The 21040-nt window shown below is 47.5% G+C and overlaps 2 protein-coding genes across 5 annotated transcripts in view; both read right to left on the bottom strand.

Moving 5' to 3' along the window:
• SMURF1 (SMAD specific E3 ubiquitin protein ligase 1) overlaps positions 1-13733 on the bottom strand; it is a 45868-nt gene extending 32135 nt beyond the window's left edge. For all 4 annotated transcript variants that reach the window (XM_071443894.1, XM_071443895.1, XM_071443896.1 and 1 more), the window contains exon 1: positions 13419-13733. In XM_071443894.1, coding sequence (XP_071299995.1) covers positions 13419-13473 — 55 coding nt within the window. In that variant the 5' untranslated portion in view covers positions 13474-13733. The remainder of the gene's footprint in view (positions 1-13418) is intronic.
• A 2584-nt stretch (positions 13734-16317) lies between these two features.
• Positions 16318-21040, bottom strand: part of KPNA7 (karyopherin subunit alpha 7) — a 48768-nt gene continuing 44045 nt past the window's right edge. Inside the window, exons 8-14 of the mRNA XM_071443898.1 lie at positions 20493-20761; positions 19921-20003; positions 19202-19465; positions 18622-18855; positions 18124-18306; positions 17549-17698; positions 16318-16527 (exon numbers count right to left, since the gene is read on the bottom strand). Of these exons, the coding sequence (XP_071299999.1) occupies positions 16447-16527; positions 17549-17698; positions 18124-18306; positions 18622-18855; positions 19202-19465; positions 19921-20003; positions 20493-20761 (1264 nt within the window). The 3' untranslated portion in view covers positions 16318-16446. The remainder of the gene's footprint in view (positions 16528-17548; positions 17699-18123; positions 18307-18621; positions 18856-19201; positions 19466-19920; positions 20004-20492; positions 20762-21040) is intronic.

Here is a 21040-nt window from a genome sequence, read left to right as displayed (position 1 = left end):
GAGCTGAATGGCACCAAACAGGACTCTATGAAAAGAAGGCTTTTATTCCAAATAAAGCTGTATCAGCCTGTGTTATTCCCTTGTTCTAACCATATAGGCCAGCATCTATTTAAACTGCCAAGCTAATGACTTCAAATTTGATCAATAGTCTCTGTTTATTCAGCCAAGTGCTACTGACAGTCACCAGGGATGAACAACAAAACAAACACACTGGTCAGAGCCAATCCCTGGTTGAGCAAGAAAATCCAATCTGTGGTGGCAAACACCCTTCGATTGGATGGGGAGCTGGGGAGGGAGGCCTGCTGCCCACGGACACAGCCACAGCCCCTCTCCTGTGTGTCCACAGAGCATTTATCCACATTATCCTGCTAACAGCCAGCTCGTGAGCGCAGTCAACTCAAGCACAACTAACATCACAGTGGCTCCAACTCTTATTGTGTGCCATTGTAGCTATGCTAAAATATTTCCATTTGTTGTCAGATTAAGCATGGCAGGACATGACAACAGTAAGAGGATGTCACTAAGCCTTTGGACCATAGGCAGTGACTTCCCTCATTGTCACCTTATCCACTACAGAAGGAAATTTCCACTGGAGAAGCTTCAAGAAAGACTGGAATCATCTTCTTGAAAGCAGAACAAAAAAGTCCTTGACTGAATCTCCAGCCAAAGGATGCTAGGAATGTTTTAGTTACAGACTGGCTGCAGAGAGCAAAATAAAAATAGAGTTTAGAATGAAAACAGATAAGTAGAGCATGCGTAGCATTCTAGCACAGATTTTTCTTTCAAAACAAATAAACATTTTCATTGCAAAATCAGTTTCCCAACAGTGGCTAAACAATATATGTGGACCTTCCTCCCACTGGCAATTTTTATTAACAGCTTGCAAGCTCCTCACTAAAGAAGCCCCCTTTCAAATCCCAAGTGAATCTGCAGTCACAAAGACTGGGATCTGGGTGAAAATGTTTTAGTGCATTATTCCGACCAGGATGTTCGGTCACAATTTTTTCAACATTATACATTCATCACTCTGCCTTTCAACAGCACCTGTTTGCCATTTTCCTTGTACAAAATGTCAGTGTCCATTACATCAATAAATTACAATCCCACTACTGCTCTGAGATACTTTGATCAAAGGTATTACATAAATAAACTGGAGCTTGAAGGAAAAAATACGATGCCTCTTCCTGTACAACCTTAATGCATATTCAGATATACAGACACAGGATTTTATACAAGCGACACCACTTGGTTCCAGGACCCTGCAAAAAAAAAAATGAAGAAAGTTCTCTTGAACAAAAAGTTCTTTATCAAACTACTATATTAGCACGTCCAAAGCCCAGAACCTAATATCTAAAAAACCCAGTACATGAGGATAGCTGGTTCACTCAAAGCCTAAGACGTTTGCTTTCCAGTTTAAATTGATTAAATAGATTGAATACATTACATTTCGCATGGATGGTTAACAGTGCTAATATTCCAGACAAAATGAAATGCTGTATGAGGAAAATTCTCACTAGGGCTACCTCCCCCTGGATATATTCCTTGCTCTCACAGTAATTTAGTATAACGGAGCCCTAACAATTTCACTGAACAGGATTACACAAACAGCTCTTCACAGTTCATGGCACAGAAGCTCCCAGAAATATCTATTTCTTCACTACCTTCTCCATACATGGAAGGCACTTGAAAAACAGGCTGACACTTGCTTTGTGGGAATCATAAAGTAATATAATGTTGGTTGCTTTGTTTTTATGAAGAAGGTGCTTCTTGTTTATCAAATAGTCAAGATATTAAAAGGCAGCCTTTTATTTACATTCATATCACAGAGGACCTGCACACCTCAGAATCAGATATTGTCCAAGCACTGAATGACAAACTACTGATAAACCCAAAAGAGAGCAAATTTTAATAAAAAATTTCCACAAGAGAAAAACCTTTAAACACCATTTCACTCCTTACTCCAATAAGCTATGTGGCACTAATTTGAAGTGATAGTGCTGTTCTTTTAATTAAAAAATGCCAGTAGGAGGCTGATGCAGTGGCTGGTGCTGGAAGCGACGTGTTTGCAGGGCGCAGCTGAAGCTTTGTGTGAGGAATTAAGGCACAGTTACAGCTGGGTGAAAAGGCAAAACAAAACCCCTAAATCCAAACAAACATATAGGGAGTGTTATTACAGGTGCTTGACCAAGTCATCTGGGTGTTTGTCTCAGAGAATGTTAAATTCTGGGGGGAAAAAAGCCAACAAAAACCCTGAACTCTCGCCATAGTTCATGAATATTGGTTTACCTATAGCTGTGTGGGACTTAATTCAAGGATGTCCCTCCCCTTCCTACCTCAGAGCTCCTCTCTCACTTTCCCAGGTTGCTCCTTCCACACCTCCTGTGCACAGGGCTGGGACCAGGACCATTCTGCCAGACCATGGCAGAGGTGGATTTGCTCTCCCAAGCTCCACATCTCCATGAATCTTGAGCCCTGGTCTGCTTAATGGCTCAGCCTTTATCAAATTTGACTGAAGCCAGATGAAAAGCCAAAAATTAGTTAGAGGAGAATGACAGGTGAGATCCCTTTTCAGCCTGGTAATTTTTCAGTCTGGAAAAAAAGATTAAGCTTGTCCTGTAAGTTTATCCATCAGCATGATGGTCAAATAAGGCAGCACTTTGTCCTGAAAAGTGTAGACAGCTTCCACATTCCAGGTTTCACTGCTGATTTGTGAAACACCAAAAGGCTAAAAAACTGATTAATCTACAAGAAATCCTCACAGAAATATTTGCTGGATCATTTCCCTCTCGGTCTTGCAACATCTTAATTCCAACAGCCCAGAGGAGGCCAGCAACCACATCCAGGGCATAAAAGAAGAGCTTTACACTGGCATCTGGGAGTGATGACAATCCTGAAAACCAGTGGCTGCCCCTCCTGATACAGCCTCCCTGGGGAAGGAACATCCCAGAAACAGGCAGGACATTCTGCCTTTACTTGGCATATGGAGCAGCAGAGAGAAGTCAGTTTATCCACAAGCTTCTGGTATATTTACTCACCACTCCTACAACGACTATTTCAATCACGTTTACACTACCAGCATCATCTCAAACATCACAGATAAATCTGTTTTCTTCGGCTGTTTCAAAGTCTGTTTTCTCTCTGCACACTTGCAGGATTTACATCCTAAGGCAATGAGAAAAAAACCTGTTACTACTTTCCAACTGGGCTTTATTTTCTTTCCCCCCACCCCTTTCTATCAAAAATAGCTCTCATCTACGTTCTGGTTCAATTTGGAAGTAGCACATGCAGACTTGATAAGCATCCTGCAAAGGAAATGCCTTGAATTGCAGACTACTTACAACATATTTTCCCAAGCAACTTTTTATAAATCCCATTTGATGGCTGGTTTGCTAATTTCTATTGAAGCTTATCAAAACATTATTTGCAACAAGTCAAATTACTTCTATGATTGCACAAATAAAAAAAAAAATTACAAAAGAAATGACTGTGACTAGAAGTCCAAGCCAAGCTGCCAGGTTATACTGAAGTGTTATTTATCCTGTTACCAGACAGACCTGGAACTCCAAGGAGGTATTTAATTTTAAACTGAAGAACACAACACAGGAAGGCACCTATGTACATGTTTCTTCTGTTTGCCAAAGTCTCCTTCTGGAGCTGATTCCATCACCCTCAGCAGATCCGGGGGCTGCAGAGCAGTGTTGGGCTGCCCGGCTGCCTCACATAGAGCTCGATAAATGAGCACAGACACATGAATTAATAAATCTTGAAAGAACTCTATTAACATTAAATTCCCTAAAATTCTTGGAAAGAAGGAATAAAAGATGTAGGTGTTCCCATTATGGCACGTTAACTGTACACATAGCATACTATTTTTAGTTAATTATTGCCCAATATGCAGAAGTCACTCTTATAAAGAGCCAGACACTTATTTCTACACCCTGGGCTTTTCCAGAGGTAAATTTAATGTTGGATTATTGAATGAATGATGGGATCTCTGGAAAAAGATGCAGAGATTTAAATGTGAGTGTGGTTACATCACAGAACTTGGTTAGATCACACACTTACCAAGCTGTATAAAGTCATTAAAGCCCGAGTTCAGCACTGAAGCCCTTCTCTGACTCCAGAACATTCAGAGGCTGATGGACCATGCTGAGTTTCACAGCTGAACCACTCTCTGGCACCTTCTGGCTTCCCTGACTTCACTTCTGCCTTTTAACCTCATCTCACCTTATTTCAGCACTCATCTGTGCAAGGGGAACCTCAGCAGAAGTATTTTCACTGCGGTTAAAAACAATTTCAGGGGTGGGTTAAATGCATCGGCCGATCACAGCACAAAAACGCTTTACGTAAGGGATAGCTGGGAGATGAAAAATTAGATACACAGCAATTCCCTGCCAATTCCAAAACCCACAACATTTCAGGCTTTTTTTTTTTTTCACTAAGCCATTTCTGCTCTCTCTGATCTGCTCAGTAGGGTATTTACAGACACATGAGATATGAACATGCCCACTGCAGCACTTAATGCAGCCATTACCTGTCTGCAGATGTTTTTAAGAAAGAGATATGAGAGACATTGCTTGGAATTCCTTGGAATATAAAGCACTGAAGTAAGTATCACTTCAAGAGCCCAGAAAATTCACCCAATTTCTCTCTCAAAGGGTGACATCAGACCTTTAGCTTACGCTCACCCACTCAACTGCTAACCCAAAGCTTACCAAATGTAATGGATTCTCTCCCCATTAACATTAAAGGAGCAACAAAGAGGTATCTGCTGATTAGACTTACACTTGTGAAATATGATATTTTAATTCTGAATTAAAGTGAAGTTCCCACATGCTTGTAAAAATGTCTGCACATGGGAAAGGAACCAAAACACATCAGCTACAAGGACAAAGAACACGGATTCCCTGGGAAATGCATCAATCACTGCAAGTGTGAATCAAACTGAAATTCTTCATTTTTCTAAATTCTGCATTTATGTAGTCAAAAAAATTGCTAAAGCAACAGTACAATCCATATACTCAGCTCATTTTTGGTCTGGAGTTTTGGGGCTTTTTTTCTCCTTTTGCTCTTCAGGAAAACAGAGCACATGTATTTCTAAAGATGTTTCCTTTCCAATAAACTTTTCAGGTCATACACCCCATGTACTAAAGAATGTGCAAACACTGACCACAGGGATTGAGTTTTCTGCCACAATGTCCGGGTGGCTTTGGGGATGCAACACAGCCCAAACCTGGCATGTGAAGAAGAAGGGTCAGGGCCATGAAAAAAGAAAGTCCGGACTGATGTGAGGAGTTGCCAAAATAAATAAATTATTTTCCAGTATAAATAAGAAAGGCAACTATTTTCAGTGTTTTAACCTTTATTTTCAGGAGAAAAATACAAGGGGAGCTTTTAATATTGTCCTGGAAACATCAGGAAGACAAATTAGAAGCCCAGAATTTAACACAAATGCAAATTTAATTTGCTATTTTGTGATGAAAATAAGATATGGAAACTTTAAATTGATAAATACATAACCATTTTATTTTAGTCTAATTATTAGAGGAAATAGGCAGATATTTAAGGAAGACAAAACTGTAAACACATTCAAAGGTCAACGAAAATGCTATTTTTCCTAATTCACTCATCCAAAATGCCATTTTACTCCAAATAATGAAATGTATCCACAAAGATCTCATCAACTTGAGGAAAAAAGATTGAAGCCTATCAAAGATATTTCTTTTCCTGCTACTGGTTACCTATGAAAGCAAAAACTTCTGCCAGAGAAGGATAATAGCAGGTTACCCATGAAAGAAAAAGAAACAAATTTTATTTTTTTCAGCAGACCTTCTTCAAAATGAGTTGGGAAAGAAACATCCACCGTTCAAAAAAACCAGCCACGGGTGAAACTGCACATTAGTGAGACATTGAGGGACACTGAGCACTCCTGGAGTACAGCAGGCAGCGCAGTGGTCAATAATCCTTGAAGCCAATAGTGCACTTTAACCCAGCCCCTCGTTCCTAATCTGCTGTACAGCCTCAGCAACCAGGACCCCAAGTGTAAAATGGGAACCTGGTCCAAAGTCCAATTCCACCAGATTTTCCATCATTTCTTACAGTTTAGGATTATGAGCTCAACCCATTTGAGCAGCTCCATCACACAAGGGCCGAGGCAGGGCCGTGCTCACCGGAGCTGCTGCTGTGCCAAGGACAATTCCCTCCAGCTGTGGCGAGGTGAGCACAGCTGGAACAGCTGCCTGCAGCATGGCCAGCTCACTGCAGGGATTGTGCATTATTTTTCCATTACTCCCAAACAATAACGGATTGTTTTACCCACAAACAAACCTTCCATTTAAATACTTTCTGTTAAATTGTATTAGTATGCAGAATAGTGCTCATATCCTCCAAAAAGATCCCAGGGAAGAGGATTTTTCCAGGGGAGGGGAAGACGAGTAAAGCAGGCTCTGCCAGCTTTATGTATCTATGCTGGGAATTGGGTAGCCTTGGGGATTTTTGCCTGCTGTGCTTAGTGTCCCTGACAACAAGCCAGTTTGAATTTTGGCCTTTAACTTGACAAAAATGACTTACTGAAGAGGAAGGCATCAAGCTATTACAGCCCTGTGGAGAGATTCTTTCTGAAACAGCATGGATGCTTACTCTGCCAATTCAACTAGAGCATCATCAGATTTATCATCCTACACCCCCAAATATTCACCATGTAGCTGTCAGTTCATAAAAGAGTATGACAAAGAAAAAGTTCCATCATTTCTGCTATGTTCTCCAATTATATTTTATGACTTTCCCAGACATGGAAAACTGTAAAATATCCCCAGGGATCCTCTCTCATAAATTACTGAATTTCCCCTTAAACACATGTGAAACAAAGTTTTAAAACATGCAGCATCTTAATGCTAATTGACCTACTGCTTCACTTAGCAAACATACATGCAGCTTTCTTCTTTTATTACATTAATACTTACATAAATAATTATAAACTGAGATATACACACTTGCTGCATGGTTTACAAAATCACTAATATCTCTTCTGATTTTCTCTCAAAAAACCTCACAACACATGACTTGCACACACCTGAGCTTTTCAATGTTCAGCAGCTTAGTCTAAGTCCTAGAGCCAGGCTTACACAGGAAAGCTGAATCTGCACTGAGGCAGCTGAAGTGTGAGCACAGGTTTTCTTCCGCCAGCTTTCTCATGGCAGGTGACAAATTTTTGGCAATGAGGGTCAGCAGACCAGGAAGGAGATAACATCTTGAGTTAGTGCAGCAGTATTGCAGGAACTCACTTGTAAGCACCTGAAACATCACAATGTCAGAGCAGCAGCTTCCTCACCACCAGCCATAATACAAGTGCTCCATGTCAGCTGCCCGCAGGCTCAACTGCAGCCTGCCGACAGACACGGGAGACAATGTGAGATGATAGCCAGGTGGAAAAAGCTGGGAGTGCCTCAACTGCAGTGCTGTCCTCACAGAGGGATGGTGAAGCACCAAGGACCATGGTAAGACCTCAGTGAAGACATTCCCTAAAAGCTGAGCAGATCCCAACACAATGGTTGTCAGCCTCGAGACTCGAGGTCGCATTGACCCCTCTCTGCCCCGACAGCTGTCGGTACAGGAAAGAACAAACCATTTGCAGTAACAGTTTATTTCACTCTGGAGGAATAAATTAGCATCTCCTTCCATGAAAAATATCAAAGCTTTCAGTCCTTCTGAAAGACTTTAGTCCTTCTCATAGTAATACTTTGACTATTTCCAGAGGAATAATAATAGAGAAACGTAACAACAACAACAAAGATTCCATTCCAAACTTAGGGAAAAAGATGGCAGATGGAACATCTCTTCCAGCCTTTTTTTTTTAAATTTTTTCCTCACTCAAGTCTTACATGAATTGCTCTGCTGGGTACATACCTAAACTTCACACCCAACTGATTTATCCACATCTTATCCAAACCATTCTGCTCTATCCCACTGCCTCCACCAAGACAGCCCAAACCAACACGACAGCGAGCAGTTGACTCAAGAACCATAAATAGCAGCAAGTAATCCAACCAGATTAATCCAGCTCTAAGCATGGCAACTGGACTGGCTTCAAGGTGGGCAGTAATCCAGGTAAACCTCCAAAAACCACACACATGGATGGTATTTCCATGATGTACTTCTCCATTCTGTGACCTGTCAAGCAAGCCTCCAGCCAGCTCAGGAAAAACTGAGGGGGCTCGCTGATCTTTATTTACAGTGGCAATTTTAGCAGCCTTGGAGCTGCTGGCAGTAAAGTTCCTCTACCCAACACACAGAAAATCGTGGTATAAGAGCAACCTCCTCACTGAGAAATTCAACACTGCTTGTATTTCCCTGGAACCGATGATTAATTTTGAAACACAAACAGAAAGGATGATGCTACAAAATCTTAGAAATGTGATATAGCTGTTTCAAGAAATGGATGAGAAAACTGTTCTTAGACTGTGGGCAGTATGGAATAAAAAAGAAATCATGAACTGCACCACTACATCCCAAATTGCATTTCTTTATATGAAGACATTCAATTTGACAAAAGAAAGTTTCAAGTCAGGAATAAAGTAGTTATTGTTTCTACTTTCCCCGCCTGAGGGGGATATTCAAACAAACTTCTTTTGGTGATTTAATTTACTTCCACCAGGACAATGGTGCTGGCACAGCTTTGACTTACTGAGAGAAGTAAAAAAGGAGATTTGCTCCCCATAGCCTGCCCAGAGGAAAGGGCTGCTCTTTGGATTCCCACTTTGGCAGCCCAAAAATGTCAGCTGGCCAACTGCAGAGGCTGTGCTCTCCACTTCCTCCCGTGAAAGCAAAATTTTATTTTCCTTAATGTCCTCAGAGTTCCATGGCCCGAGCCTCTTTGCCATTCCTACCCACAGGGCTCTGAACAGCCAGGAATTTACCTTCACAAAAACGCTGCTGCTTCCCAAGGCAAGCGGGGAAGGGAGGCAGAGGGAGGCGAGTGCCTCGCTCAGCATCGCACAGGAAACGCGCGGCCAAGCTCCGCACAGAGCTCAGCCCCGCGCTCCCATCGCAGCCGGCCCCGCTCCCAGCAGCCGGGGAAGAGAAAATCCTCACGAGAAGAAAAGAATGAGACACGGATTTCTACACACTCCCAGATTACCACACTAAATAAATGTGGAGCTACCCAACTGCTGCTTCCCACCGTGTCCCCACTAGCACAAAGCTGGCTTGAGATTAAATACCAGCTGCCAGGGAGGCTGGGATGAGCAGCCAGCTCCTCCTGCATTCCTGCCCCAGCACTCTTCACCTGGAACCAGTGGTCCTGATGCCTAACCATAAAGCTACAGCCAGCCCATGATGTATTCACCATGTTTGACTGAGAGATCCCCACACAGATATTCACTGAACAGGGGACATTAAGTGTCCAGGTCACCAATATTAGTGTTGCTATTGATCAGTCAGTTAACTCTGCTGCACTGCTCGATACATTAGTCATGAAAGGGAAGTAAAACATCCTGACATTTGGGACACGCTTTAGTCTGTGCCTTTGTAACAATCCTAAGTGAACACTGCTCTAATGACAACATAATGTTTTATCTTCTGCTTGAAGTCACTGTATTCTTTTATGGATTCCTTGAATCACAAATGCAGGAAGTCCCAAAGGCACCCATTTACCAGCTACCAACTGGCCAGACTTTGTGGCTGGGGCTTCCCTGAACTGGCTGACCACACTGAGCTGGAAGTGTGTGTGCAGGATACTCATCTGTGGCACTTCTTCCCTCTTCCCCTTTCTTTGCCACTGCTAAGCACAACCACCTTCCTTACAGCAATCAGATTTACCACCTACAAATCCCCTCTGGCTCCTTTCTCACCTCACAGCAACCACCTGCTTCATCATCGTCTTCCTCACTCCTCCCTTGATGCTTCTGACACTGCACTTTCTTACCCCTCACACCTGGGAGGATTCTCACCTACACCTGCCACCATGAGCAGCAGATCTTCCCAGGCCAGGTTTTTCAAGGAGGAATTGAGGACTCTGAACCACAGTGAAGTGAGGTGCTTGGAGAAGGTTATTTGGATCCTCCTGTTCCACCAACTCAGGCCTCCCTGTTAAAGAAACTCAGTCCTCAACATGTGTCTGTGAGATCCAGCTAGGAACTGATCCTTACAGTTTAACTTCCCTCAGCTCCACAATGGCCCCAGAAGCCAGCCAGCTTTTAACACCTCAGCTGAGGCCCTGCTGAAAAAGCCAGAACCAATGAACCCAGAACCCAACTTGCAGCTTTTTTGGTGAAGTTCCATGTTTAGTCCATTTCTTCACGGCCTTTCCAGTTCCACCTGCAACCTTTGCCTACGAGGTACCTGGATCAGGGTGTCTCCCATCCCCAGCACCATGAGATTGCAGATTTCACCAGTGCCTGTGGCTGGTACAAGGGTGAGCAAGGCGTGTGTGAGCCTTGGAGATGATGAACCCTTTGGAACTTCCCCAGGGAGCAGAAGCAAACAAAGGTTTCAGAGAAGCACAAAGCTAAAAAAGGGACACATGCTACATGAAGGTTCCCTGATCTGTGGATTGTGCTCCTCCTTGACCCAGCAGACCCTGAGCATATCTGGCAAGGACGTGCACTCACAGGATCACTTCATTTTTCCATCCTTGTGCTGGCAATTCCCCCACTGCCCTGATGACAGCACTGATAGGAAGAGACCACAGATTTAACAGGAAGTTTTCTCTTACTGTGCCTAGAACTGTTCCAAGGGACAAGAGACAAGGCCAGAGGATCTCTTGCATCACCCACTGGGGTAAAGGCTTTAGTGGAAAGAAGAGGAGAAACCGATTTGACAGGAGATTAGCATATTTGAGATTCACAGGCCACAAAGTCATTTCAACCTGTCATGCATCTCAGTGTTGCATTGAGGATTTCAGTATTTCTGCACAGGGTGCACTATTTGCCATTTTACTTCATTACAATTTGCATCAGGCTAGGACTGACATCATTCTGTATAAGCTGGGAGATCACTTCTGCTAATCATCAGCAGATTGAGAACTTTCGCTTATATTCACATAAATAACCCCAACACTCCACTACCACAAATACTTTTACAACAGATGAGGAAAAAATTAATTCTTTAGAAAAATCACAGGAGGTTCAACCACTGTTCCCTTGCCATTCACCCAGTGACACTCCCAGGCATACTAAGTGGTATTTACACTGCTATTTTCAGTACTGCAAAACTTCAATGGTGCCTAATCACAGGAAACACAATGCAGGTAGTAAATCATAACAAACGAGGTCCTCTGTCTTGATTTAAATGTGCTCAAATCTCCCAAGAGCCAAGGAGATGAGAAAACAACAGCCAGGCTGGCTGCAGTTATTTGAAACAGGTAAGTCAGCACCCCAGTCCCAGCCAAGAACTCAGCATTGCCCAACGATTCCAGAGCTAAACCTCTCCCAGAGCAATTTATTTGTTGATTAAATACAGCAGTTTTTGTCACATCACCCAGATTTCCTGCTTGTGAAAACAGAAGATGTGTTTGAGCAAGCAGGAGATTTCTTCAATACAGTTAAAAAATGGGGAGTAATAAAAAATAAATCTACCAAGTTGCTCAATAAACTGAAACTTCAGTCTGTTCCAGGAAACATTCCCAGCTCAGAGAGAAGACTAGTGTATGCTAAAAGTAAAAAAGCATTTTGCTGCAGCATTCAGCCTTTAAAATTAAACCCAACAGCTTCTCTCTGTTATTTAAATGATGTCCTCCAGCTCAGAAGGGCTATGACCATGGCCTAAGTTACTTAACTCACATTTTTATTGACTGACTTGCATAAAAATAAGCCACATTAAGGACTGAGCTGACATTTGGTATACATCACCACAAAACTCATTTCAGATCAAACATCATTCATACAACCTAAAAATATTTCCAGCCTTCTCCCATCCAAGAAAAGGATTTTCAGATTTACATTATCCTCACAAACTTTGGTCTTCTGAAGCACAAGCAGTGCAGAATCAAAGGATTAAAAGAACACCAGGATTTTTATTTTTTGATGATCAGCCTCTGAGTGTGTTATGTGCCAGGAGCAAGTTAACCTGTACCTGCAGTTTCACCAGCACCGTTTTCTCATTATTTGCCAATGTTTTATGCACCCACACAGAGAAGATTCTTCTCCAGGGATCAATTCTGGTCACCCAGAGCTGCACTGTGGCTTCTCCAGCCCAAGTGACCTCCAAGCATCCACTTGTTGCCTTTGAAGGAATGGATTGGACCTTATTTTTTAATAATTCACACAGTCTCAACAAGCAGGAACTGCGTCTCTTCTCATTAAAGAAGCAGGCTCGGCATCGAGCAGAGCAGCTTCCAAAAGACTTAATCCAAATCTTTCAGGGTCCAACATAAATTGGTTTATCCACCCATGAACCCTCCAGAGGCCTTGCACAGAGGCAGGACAGACACAGCTCTGGGTGTCATCCCCTGCACAGGGAAGGAACTTCCAAAGTTGAATGCCAGGGTGTGCCAGGTGAGAACAAGTTGAAAGGAAGGAGGGAAAATTAAAAGAACACGCTAAAAAAAGCCCAGCTAAAAGCAACTAAATGGGTATTTTCTCATTAGCAACTGAGTTATCCTCCTCGGCACACAGGAGGTTGGGGGGGTTGTTAATTAAAGTGAAGTAAGGCAAATTATGAAAGGCTTTGCTGAAAGCCAGTCTGTGGGAGAGGTGGCCCCGGGAATCCTGCTGGGAAAGGTGGAGAGGAGCCCCCATGGAGGGGTAGCCTGGTCTGGAGGGGTGGAAGGGGGAGCACAGGGATACCCCATGGGAGAGGGAACAGGGGAAACCCTGGGAAAGGGGGAAAGGTGTCACAAGGATGCCCATGGACAGGGAAGTGCAGAAGAGACCCCAGAAAGGGGCTGGGAAGAGGGCAGGGGTGTCACGGGGACCCCCACACTGGGAGGGTGCAGAAGAGACCCCACAAAGGGGCAGAAGGCAGGGGAGAGTTATCAACAGGGACCCCCATGAGGGCCAGGCTGCTCGAGGGGGTGGTGAGCGTCACCTTCCATGGGGACGGTGCAGGAAAGCCCCCAGGAAGGAGAAGCGTGCCCTGACCCGCTGGAGAACGAGGGGGACAAAACAGCGACAAACAGTGACAACCCCCGCCCGTCCTCCTCAAATTTCTGTCACCCCAAGGGGGCTCAAGCACCCCACGCCGGAGGGGCGGGAAAAAATATAAATACACAAAAGCGCAGAGAGGCTCCGCCGGGCCACAGCGGTAGAAGCGGAACAGAAAAACGGCGAATAAAAGTTAAGCAAGGCTGGAGCTCGGCCCGGCCGCCCCTCCCCTCACAGCCAGGCCGGGGAGGGGGCGAAGGCGCCGGGGAGGGGAGGGGACCCCGGGCCCAGCCGGGGATGTGCGGCCACACACACACGGTGCCGCCGCCGCCCCGTTACCTGTGAGGCGGATCTTGATGCTGGATCCGTTCCGGCGGGTACCGGGATTCGACATCGCGCCTGGAGGAGAGGAGGAGGAGAACGAGGAGGCGGCGGCGGCGCCGAGCTCAACCGGCGGCTCCGCGCGGCCCCGCCATGCGAGCCCGCCCGCTCCTCACGATGCCGGGAATACCCGGGCCCGCGTTCCGGCGGCCGCCGCAGGCTCGGCGCCCTCAGCCCCTTCCCCAGCCGCCGCCTCAGCCTCAGCCTCAGCCACCGCCGCCGACGCGCCCGCCCGGCCCGGCCCGGCCGCGGAGAACCGTGGCCGCGCCCCCGCCACGCCCCCGCGCACGGCGGAGGGCGGTGACGTCAGCGCGCAGGGCGGTGTGGCCACGTCCGGACGCCATGAGGAGAAGGTCGGAGCGGGGAAGGTCGGGGTGCTGCGCATGCGCGGGAGGGGTCGGGGGAGCCCCCCCTGGCAACGGGAGAGTGTGGGGGCAATAGGGGGGATTAGGGAACAGGAGTGGGATGGGAATGGGGGAATTAGGAATGGGATGGGGGAATAGGGGTAAAGGAATGGCATAGGAGAACAGGAGTGGGATAGGGGAATAGGGGGAAATAGAGGGGGAGTGAGGGTAAAGGAATGGGATAGGGGAATAGGGTTTGTTTTGGGGTTAAAACACGACTACAGGCAGTGGCAGTGCCTGTTCCATCTCCAGAAATGGAGCAGCATCTTCCCACTGTCTACAACTCCCTGATCAGAGAGTGCCAGATGGGGAATGGACTCTCCTCCCAAGTGACAACACAAAGGAAACCAGGATTAGATATTAGGAAAGATTTCCTTACTGCTCAAGCACTGACAGGTGCCCAGGGCAGCAGTGCAATCCCCACTCCTGAGAACGTTCAGAGGAGTGGAGGTGGCACTAAAGGGGCAGTAGGCTGATAGAAGTCAGTGGGTGGCCTTGGAGGTCTTTTCCAGCCTCAATGATCCTCCACCTGCTCCTTTGGGGCTGGGACAGGGGAGGTTTTAATTAGAAAAACTACTTTTTTGTGCAGCAATAGATTGAGCTGCCCTGAGGAAGCACAGCAGCATCTCCCCTTCTCTGGTGGCCCTGGATGCCCCATCCCACCCCACTGGGAGGAGAGGCTGCCTCCACTGCCCCAGAGCTGAAATTGCCCTGCTGGCTGAGCCTGGGGCTGGCAGGGGAGGGCCAGGCAGGGGCAAGCAGCTGCCTGCAGGTCGCTCACACACCCACACAGAGCCCTGGAGATGCTGCAGGCACTGGGCCCAGCTCTCCAGCTGCCAGGGGAGACAGCAGGCACAGCCCAGCGCTCTTTATAAGAGAGGCACATTGTCCTAGCCCCTGCCTTCAGGACAATATTTTGTTAAGTTACACAAGGATGGAAAGGAGCAGCTCTGGGCCCCTGGCTCTGTGTAACACCACCCACCACAGATTTATGTCCAGAACATGCAGGAAAAAGAAGCCAAGAGATTTCCTATTTCTCTTTTTATCAGAAGATCAGCAAAGAGCAGCTGTAAGGGACAGCCCTGCCTGGCCATGGGAAAAACCAGCTGGGATGGCCCAACAGGAGCAAAATCAAGAGTCAGGACAGGCACACAGGCCCCAGCTCTGTGTCTCTGGTGGTAGCTCAGCTTCCTCCCATTCCTTTTACCCAGGGACCTGGGGCCATGCCCAGGTGCCCCAGCAGACCTGGCAGCAGTGGGGAGCCCACAGAGCCCCAGCCCTGGTTCAGGTGCATGTTCAGGCAGTGCTGTACCATGTTTTTAAGCCCATAGTTCTGGATGTAAGAAGCACTTTGCATTTCATCAGATCCCAGTATCTGAATATTAAATAAGTGATACTCAACCCTGCTACCCATAAGTGAGGCTGCCCAGCTCCTCTCAGAGAACACATTCACTACCAATTCCCTTTTCCCTGGGTGGCCTGCAGGAGAAATGCATAAATCCTCTGATGAACAGATCCAGGGAAGAGGAAGAGTCTCTGTTTCCTGAAGAGGAGATTTTCCCTCCAGATTAAGCTGCCTGCCCCATCACCTCCCACTGCACCTGAGGCAGCAGAGCCCTGAGCCCACCCAGGGTCAATTTGAAGAGCCAAACTCCCCAAAGCAGGGAGGGAAAGCTGCTCCCTCATCCTGCCTTCAGCAAAGCCTTTGAGGTGCTTCAAGCCCTGGGGAGCCAAGGATTGGGGCAGGGTCTGCTGGGAGCCATCAGCACTGCAAGGATGGAGCAGTGGCCAGCAGCTTGCTGAGAACACACAGCACAAAACCTTTGAGCTCATGGCTCAATTCCATCCTCACCTTCTGCTGGAAACCACACTTGGAGGGCTTGGAGAGAAGGAGAACAAGAGCCAGGGACACACCATGGAAACCTGAAATTCAGGTCCTTGGAATTTCAGGGCAGAGGCAGCTCCATGGGCTCCAGGCTGATGGATGGCAGCAGGGAAGCTGCAGCAGAGCTGAATCATTGCCCCTGCACTGCCTCCAACAGCTTCCCTTCCAAAGGAGCAGCATTTGCTCAGCAGCTCCCACATCCACACTCAACTCCTCCAGGTGAAATAACACAGCAAGGCCCCTGACCCACCTGGGCCTGGCTCAGCTCCTTCCCCACAGCAGTGAGGGTGCCTGCAGAAGGGTGAAACACCTCTCCAAGAGGTTTTCAGAGCTACTTCAGCCACTCCAAGTCAAGCCTAGGAGTTTCAGCTCAAGGATTTGGTGGCAGGATGCTGCTCTCCTGCAGTTTAATGTACTTAGAAGAAAGATTCCACCCAGAAAATCTGCCCAGGGGCTCCAACTCACTCCTGCAAGGCCTTGAGATGCTATTGGGAAAAAACAAGTTAGGTCATCTGCAACAGCAGCTTAAAAGAGAGGGGGAGATAATTAAAGGCAAAAGGTACAAAGCCAAAAGTGCAATTTATTGACAGGTTTCAGAAGTAAAAAGGCTCAGCATCTCTGCTCCTCGTGGTTTGGATGTCTGAGCTCTTCCAAGGTACCTCCACCCACCAGTTTAGAGCTGTGTCATGCTTCATCTTCAGAAGTTGAAGTCTTGCTTCTCTACTGAGAAATCATACAGCCCATCTTGGCCAGTCTGGGGCTCCAGGTTTAAATTCTCCTAGGAGGAAAATGATAGAAATCACTCACAGGGTCTGCATTTGAGTAAACCTAAACTTTTTACAGCAACTCTGTTTTAGTCTTGTTTTAAAAACCCTGTTAAGCTCAGCCTGACTGAACCAGAACTCCTGGAGAGCAGGCCAAGCCTTCCTGCTCCTTGCAGCAGCCTGAAGCTGCAGTGTCCCTGCAGCCCACACACAACAGCAGCCAAGCCTTTGGGCTCAGACTCCAGAAGCAAAAGGAAATAAAAGTGGCTGCAGTGGTAGAGCTCACTGAAATTAAATGGCCTGCTTGGAACAGCAACAAGCCAGGACTGCTCAGGGAGATGTTCCCTGGCATGCAGCCCCTCCAGCCAGAGCTGCTGTGGAGAACTTCCTCCACAGCCTCTCACAGGGACACCCCACAGACGCTGCTCTGGCAAAGCTCTAAACCAGACCTCTGCCCCCTGCTGCAGCTCACACCCAAACTGAGCCACAGTTCCAAGGCCTGCCAGACCTCTAAGCCTCTTCCCTGATGTTTTCCCATCTGCAAGTCTAAGGCTAGGACCAAACATGGCATCTGTGACAGTCATTGGACCCTTGCAGCTCCTAGCTGGTGTCCTATCCTCTTTTTCCATGGATTCCTTACCATGAGAAGGGTCAAGTAATCCAAATGCAACCTGAGCACTGTTATCAGCTGAGTAGGAGGCTGCCATTCATAGTGACAAGCCAGCTCAGCTCTGAAGGAGGAAACTTCTCCACATTTGGTATTCATATCAGTAACTGCAGTAACTCCAGCTGATGCCAGTTTAAATTCCAGCAGCAAGATGCTATCAAGGCATCCATGTCTGTTGTCCAACTCATTGGCTGACAACTGAGAGCTTTCACAGACCTTTAACAGCAGCTGGAAGAAGCTGCAAGGACTACTTTGGTCATGTGGAAGTCTCCTCCAAAAACCTTTTCCCATATCCTTAAACTCTGTGCTTCATTCCAGTGTGTAATAACTTCACATTTTCAGCTGAGAAACAGCAAGGGCTCACATACCTCACCAGAAAAGTATTTCTCTATGAGGTCCAGGGCAGCTCTGTAGACCATGTCATTCTCATGGTTCTGCAAATCCTCAATTTTCTCCAGACCATCGAGTTCTTCCACCAGCAGACACAACTTCTCTGTCTTTCCCAGCTTCTCAGCTGCCTGTAGCATTGGAAAGCCAGGCAGGAAAACAGAACATCAGTAACAGGTCTGAGATGGTTTTTTTCTGTAATTACAACCCTGATCTACAAGTCAAAGGCTCACAGTCCCTGAATTTATGGTCCCTTCCTGATGCCAGGGGTGTGCCTGTGGTGCACCAGTCTCTGCTGGGGGCTCCCAGCCAAACCAGGGAGCAGGGGATAAAGAGCAGCACTTTGGGAACTCAATCTTGCCAAGCCCTTTACACAACCCAAGGGTATCCAAGGCAAATTTAGACAGCATGAAGTCTCTCTTTACTCCAAATATCAAGAGTCATTGTTCTAACCACACAATATGAGCACTTGCTGCTCTTTGGAAGAAGGAAGTCAAAAGATGAGACCTTATCAGGAAGAGATTAAAAAATGTCATCCAGAATAAGCAGATCTCACCAGGAAGAGATTTGAAATGGTGTCCAGGATGATCAGGATGGTTTTGCTGTCTTTGACCAAAAGCAGGTTGAGCAGAGGTTTGAGGACCCCGGAACGGACGAGCTCCACCACCTGATCCACTGTTGCTCCAGTTGTGAAGTTGGCCACCACCCACACAGCCTCCTTCTGAGCCTTGAAATCACCCTGGGAAAGCAGCACAGCAAAGGCATTCCCAAGCTATGGTATCCTCTAGGATGAGTGTGAGGCCAGGATAACCATTTCCCTTGTCTGCAGCTTTCCCAGCCCCTTTGGGTGGTGCATGGACACCTGGCAGAGGTGCCAAGGGCAGCTCCAGGATGTGTTTCCATGACAAATTGGGATGCTCAGGCTGTCCAAGGATCTCAACAGCTCTGAAACAGCCTGCTAGGTGGCTCTGGGGCCAAGTGCTTCACAAAGGAGCCATGCTAGACCTCCTGAACCCCACATCCCTCCCTCAGCAGCCCTGTGCCCATCCCTTACCTTGTCAAGCAGCTCCACCAAAGGTGGCAATAACCCACAGGTGATGATCTGCTGGATCTGGTGGGAAGGCCCTGCTGCAATGTTGCTGAGGGTCCATGCTGCTTCCTTCTGGATCACTGACTTGCTGTGCCTCAGCAGCCGGGGCAGGACAGTCAGGGCACCAGCATTGATGGCTTCCTGGGTCTGCTGGTCCGTGCCTGTGACCACATTCCCGATGGCACGGAGAGCTGGAGTCTAGACAGAGATTAGAGGAGATGAGGAGAGTCCTTACCTCGAGGGATACATGTCAGAAAGCCCAGCAAGATCCCTCCCTAAGTGCTTGATCCTTCACACAAGGAGAGCATTGTGGGTGATGGCTGTTTATTTACAGCCCTGTCGTCCCTTGTTTGCTCTAAGCAGCTTTAGAGCCTCTATCCAGCCCCAGCCAGCAGAACAAGCAGGGCCTTGACAAGCAGGCAGTTCCATGGGCTGAGGGGACAGCACACCACAGCTGCCACACAGAACAAGGGCACCTGCCTTCCCTCTCCTCAGACCTCTCTACATTAAAGGACCACAGGGTGGAGATTTGATTGTTCCCTACCATAATAATCAAATCTGGGCTGTCCATGAGTTCCACAAGCCTTGGGAGGATCCCTGTCTCCACCACGACTTGGATGCGATCATTGCAGCCATCAGTCAGGTAGGAAACAGCCCAGCAGGAGTCAGAGATGACATCCTTGTCCTCATGCTGCAGGAGGATGACAAGGACTGGCAGAATCTTCTGCACAGCATCCAAGGGAGGGCAGGGGTTCTTGTTCCTGCACAGGTTTGACAGTGTCCAGGTGATGTTCCTCAGGAACCCAACCTGAAACACAAGGCAGGTGTAAGAGCCTCACTGCCCCCAAAAGCCTCTCAGGCTGTGTTAGCCTGTGAAGGTTCTCACACACCAGAGACAGAACAGTGGGGCAGGAACCATTGCAGAAGGGCAGAGACAAATCACAGAGCAGCAGCAAGAAGCCTGAAGGGCAAGTTCAGCCCTTCCACATGCATATGCAAGCCTGCCTCACACCAGTTTCATTTTATTCCTAGCCTGAGATAGTCAGAGCTGGATAAGAAAGGCCAGGATGGAAGAGATCACATTGACTTGGAGCATCTGCTTGGCACCCCCAGCTTTGTGCATAGGCAGGGCCATAAAAGCAGTTTAGAGCAGGGTCTCATTCAATGACACAAACAGTTTGCTGTGTACAAAGCAGACAGTGGACTCACCCATCACCCAAGGGATTAAGATCTGTTAAATCAAGGAAATGGAAGGTTATTTACTGGAGTTGCAGGTGACACCAGAGCCAGCAAGGGAGGAATCACATCACGAGCAATAAGAGCATCCCTGTAGATAGGGCCATCACCTGGACAGATAAAAAGGGTTGGTCACTGCACCTGCCCAAGTCACAAGACAGTCAACAGCAATCAGACCTGCAGGGCCAGGGCTGGGTGACCCACCAGCCACACACCAATAGGCATTTCCAGGTGGGAAGGATTTACTGGGCAGACTGGAGTGCCAGCAGGCCAGCCAGGCATGACCCATTCTGTTCTCCCTACGGTGACATTAGAGGGTTAAACCACCCCAGCAGGACAGAGTCTTGCCCTTGGCTTTGGCCAAAATCCTCTTGCAGAGCCAACACAGGATCTCAAAGGCTGCCAGGCAACACTAAGGGGATGAAGGGTTATGGGGTTCAATCAGGGCAGCAGCTCAGAGACCCAGCTGCATGGAGAGGAGCTCCAGTGCTTCATCTCCCCAGCAGAATCAGAATATTCCACGTTGGAAGGAGCCCACAAGGATCATCAAGTCCCTGGCTCAGTCAGGGACCTCCAAATGCCCCTCCAGGTCTCCTCACCTGCAATGTTGCCCAGGGCCCACACTGACTGCTCACTGATGTGCATGTGTGGGGAGGACAGCAGAGAGATGAAGGCTGGGATGGCTCCTCCCTCCACCACGGCCCTGGTGTGCTCCGAGGTGCCAGAGGCAATGTTGGTCAGTGCCCAGGCTGCCTCAAACTGCAGGGCAGCATTGTCAGCACGACCCAGGAATTCCACCAGCCTGGGGATGATCCCCAGCTTGATGATCTGATTGATGGGGGGGTCCTTGTGCTTGGACAGAAGTCTCCTGTGAGAGAGGACACAGCACAGCCAGCCATGAGGAACCCTGTGTGGTGCCACCACAACCCATAGCCCTGTGGTCCTTTGTGCCCCCACCCTTGTGGGGACAGCCCTGCTCAGCACTGACCCTTTACAGAGCCAGGCTCTCCAGTCCTTGTCCTGCCCAAGCATCTGACACTCAATTTCTTGTGGGATCCAAGATAATTTCAGGCCCAGGAAGGGGCAGCACAGCCAAACCCTTGGTTGGGTCCATGCAGGACTGTGAGCCAAGCACAGCACAGAAGCC

Source organism: Agelaius tricolor, unplaced genomic scaffold (assembly GCF_023055355.1).
Source record: "Agelaius tricolor isolate 1412-34295 unplaced genomic scaffold, bAgeTri1.0.p SCAF_19, whole genome shotgun sequence".
NCBI classification, from domain to species: domain Eukaryota; kingdom Metazoa; phylum Chordata; class Aves; order Passeriformes; family Icteridae; genus Agelaius; species Agelaius tricolor.
The sequence above is the reverse complement of the archived record's forward strand: the minus strand, read 5'-3'. Positions and strand labels throughout refer to the sequence as shown.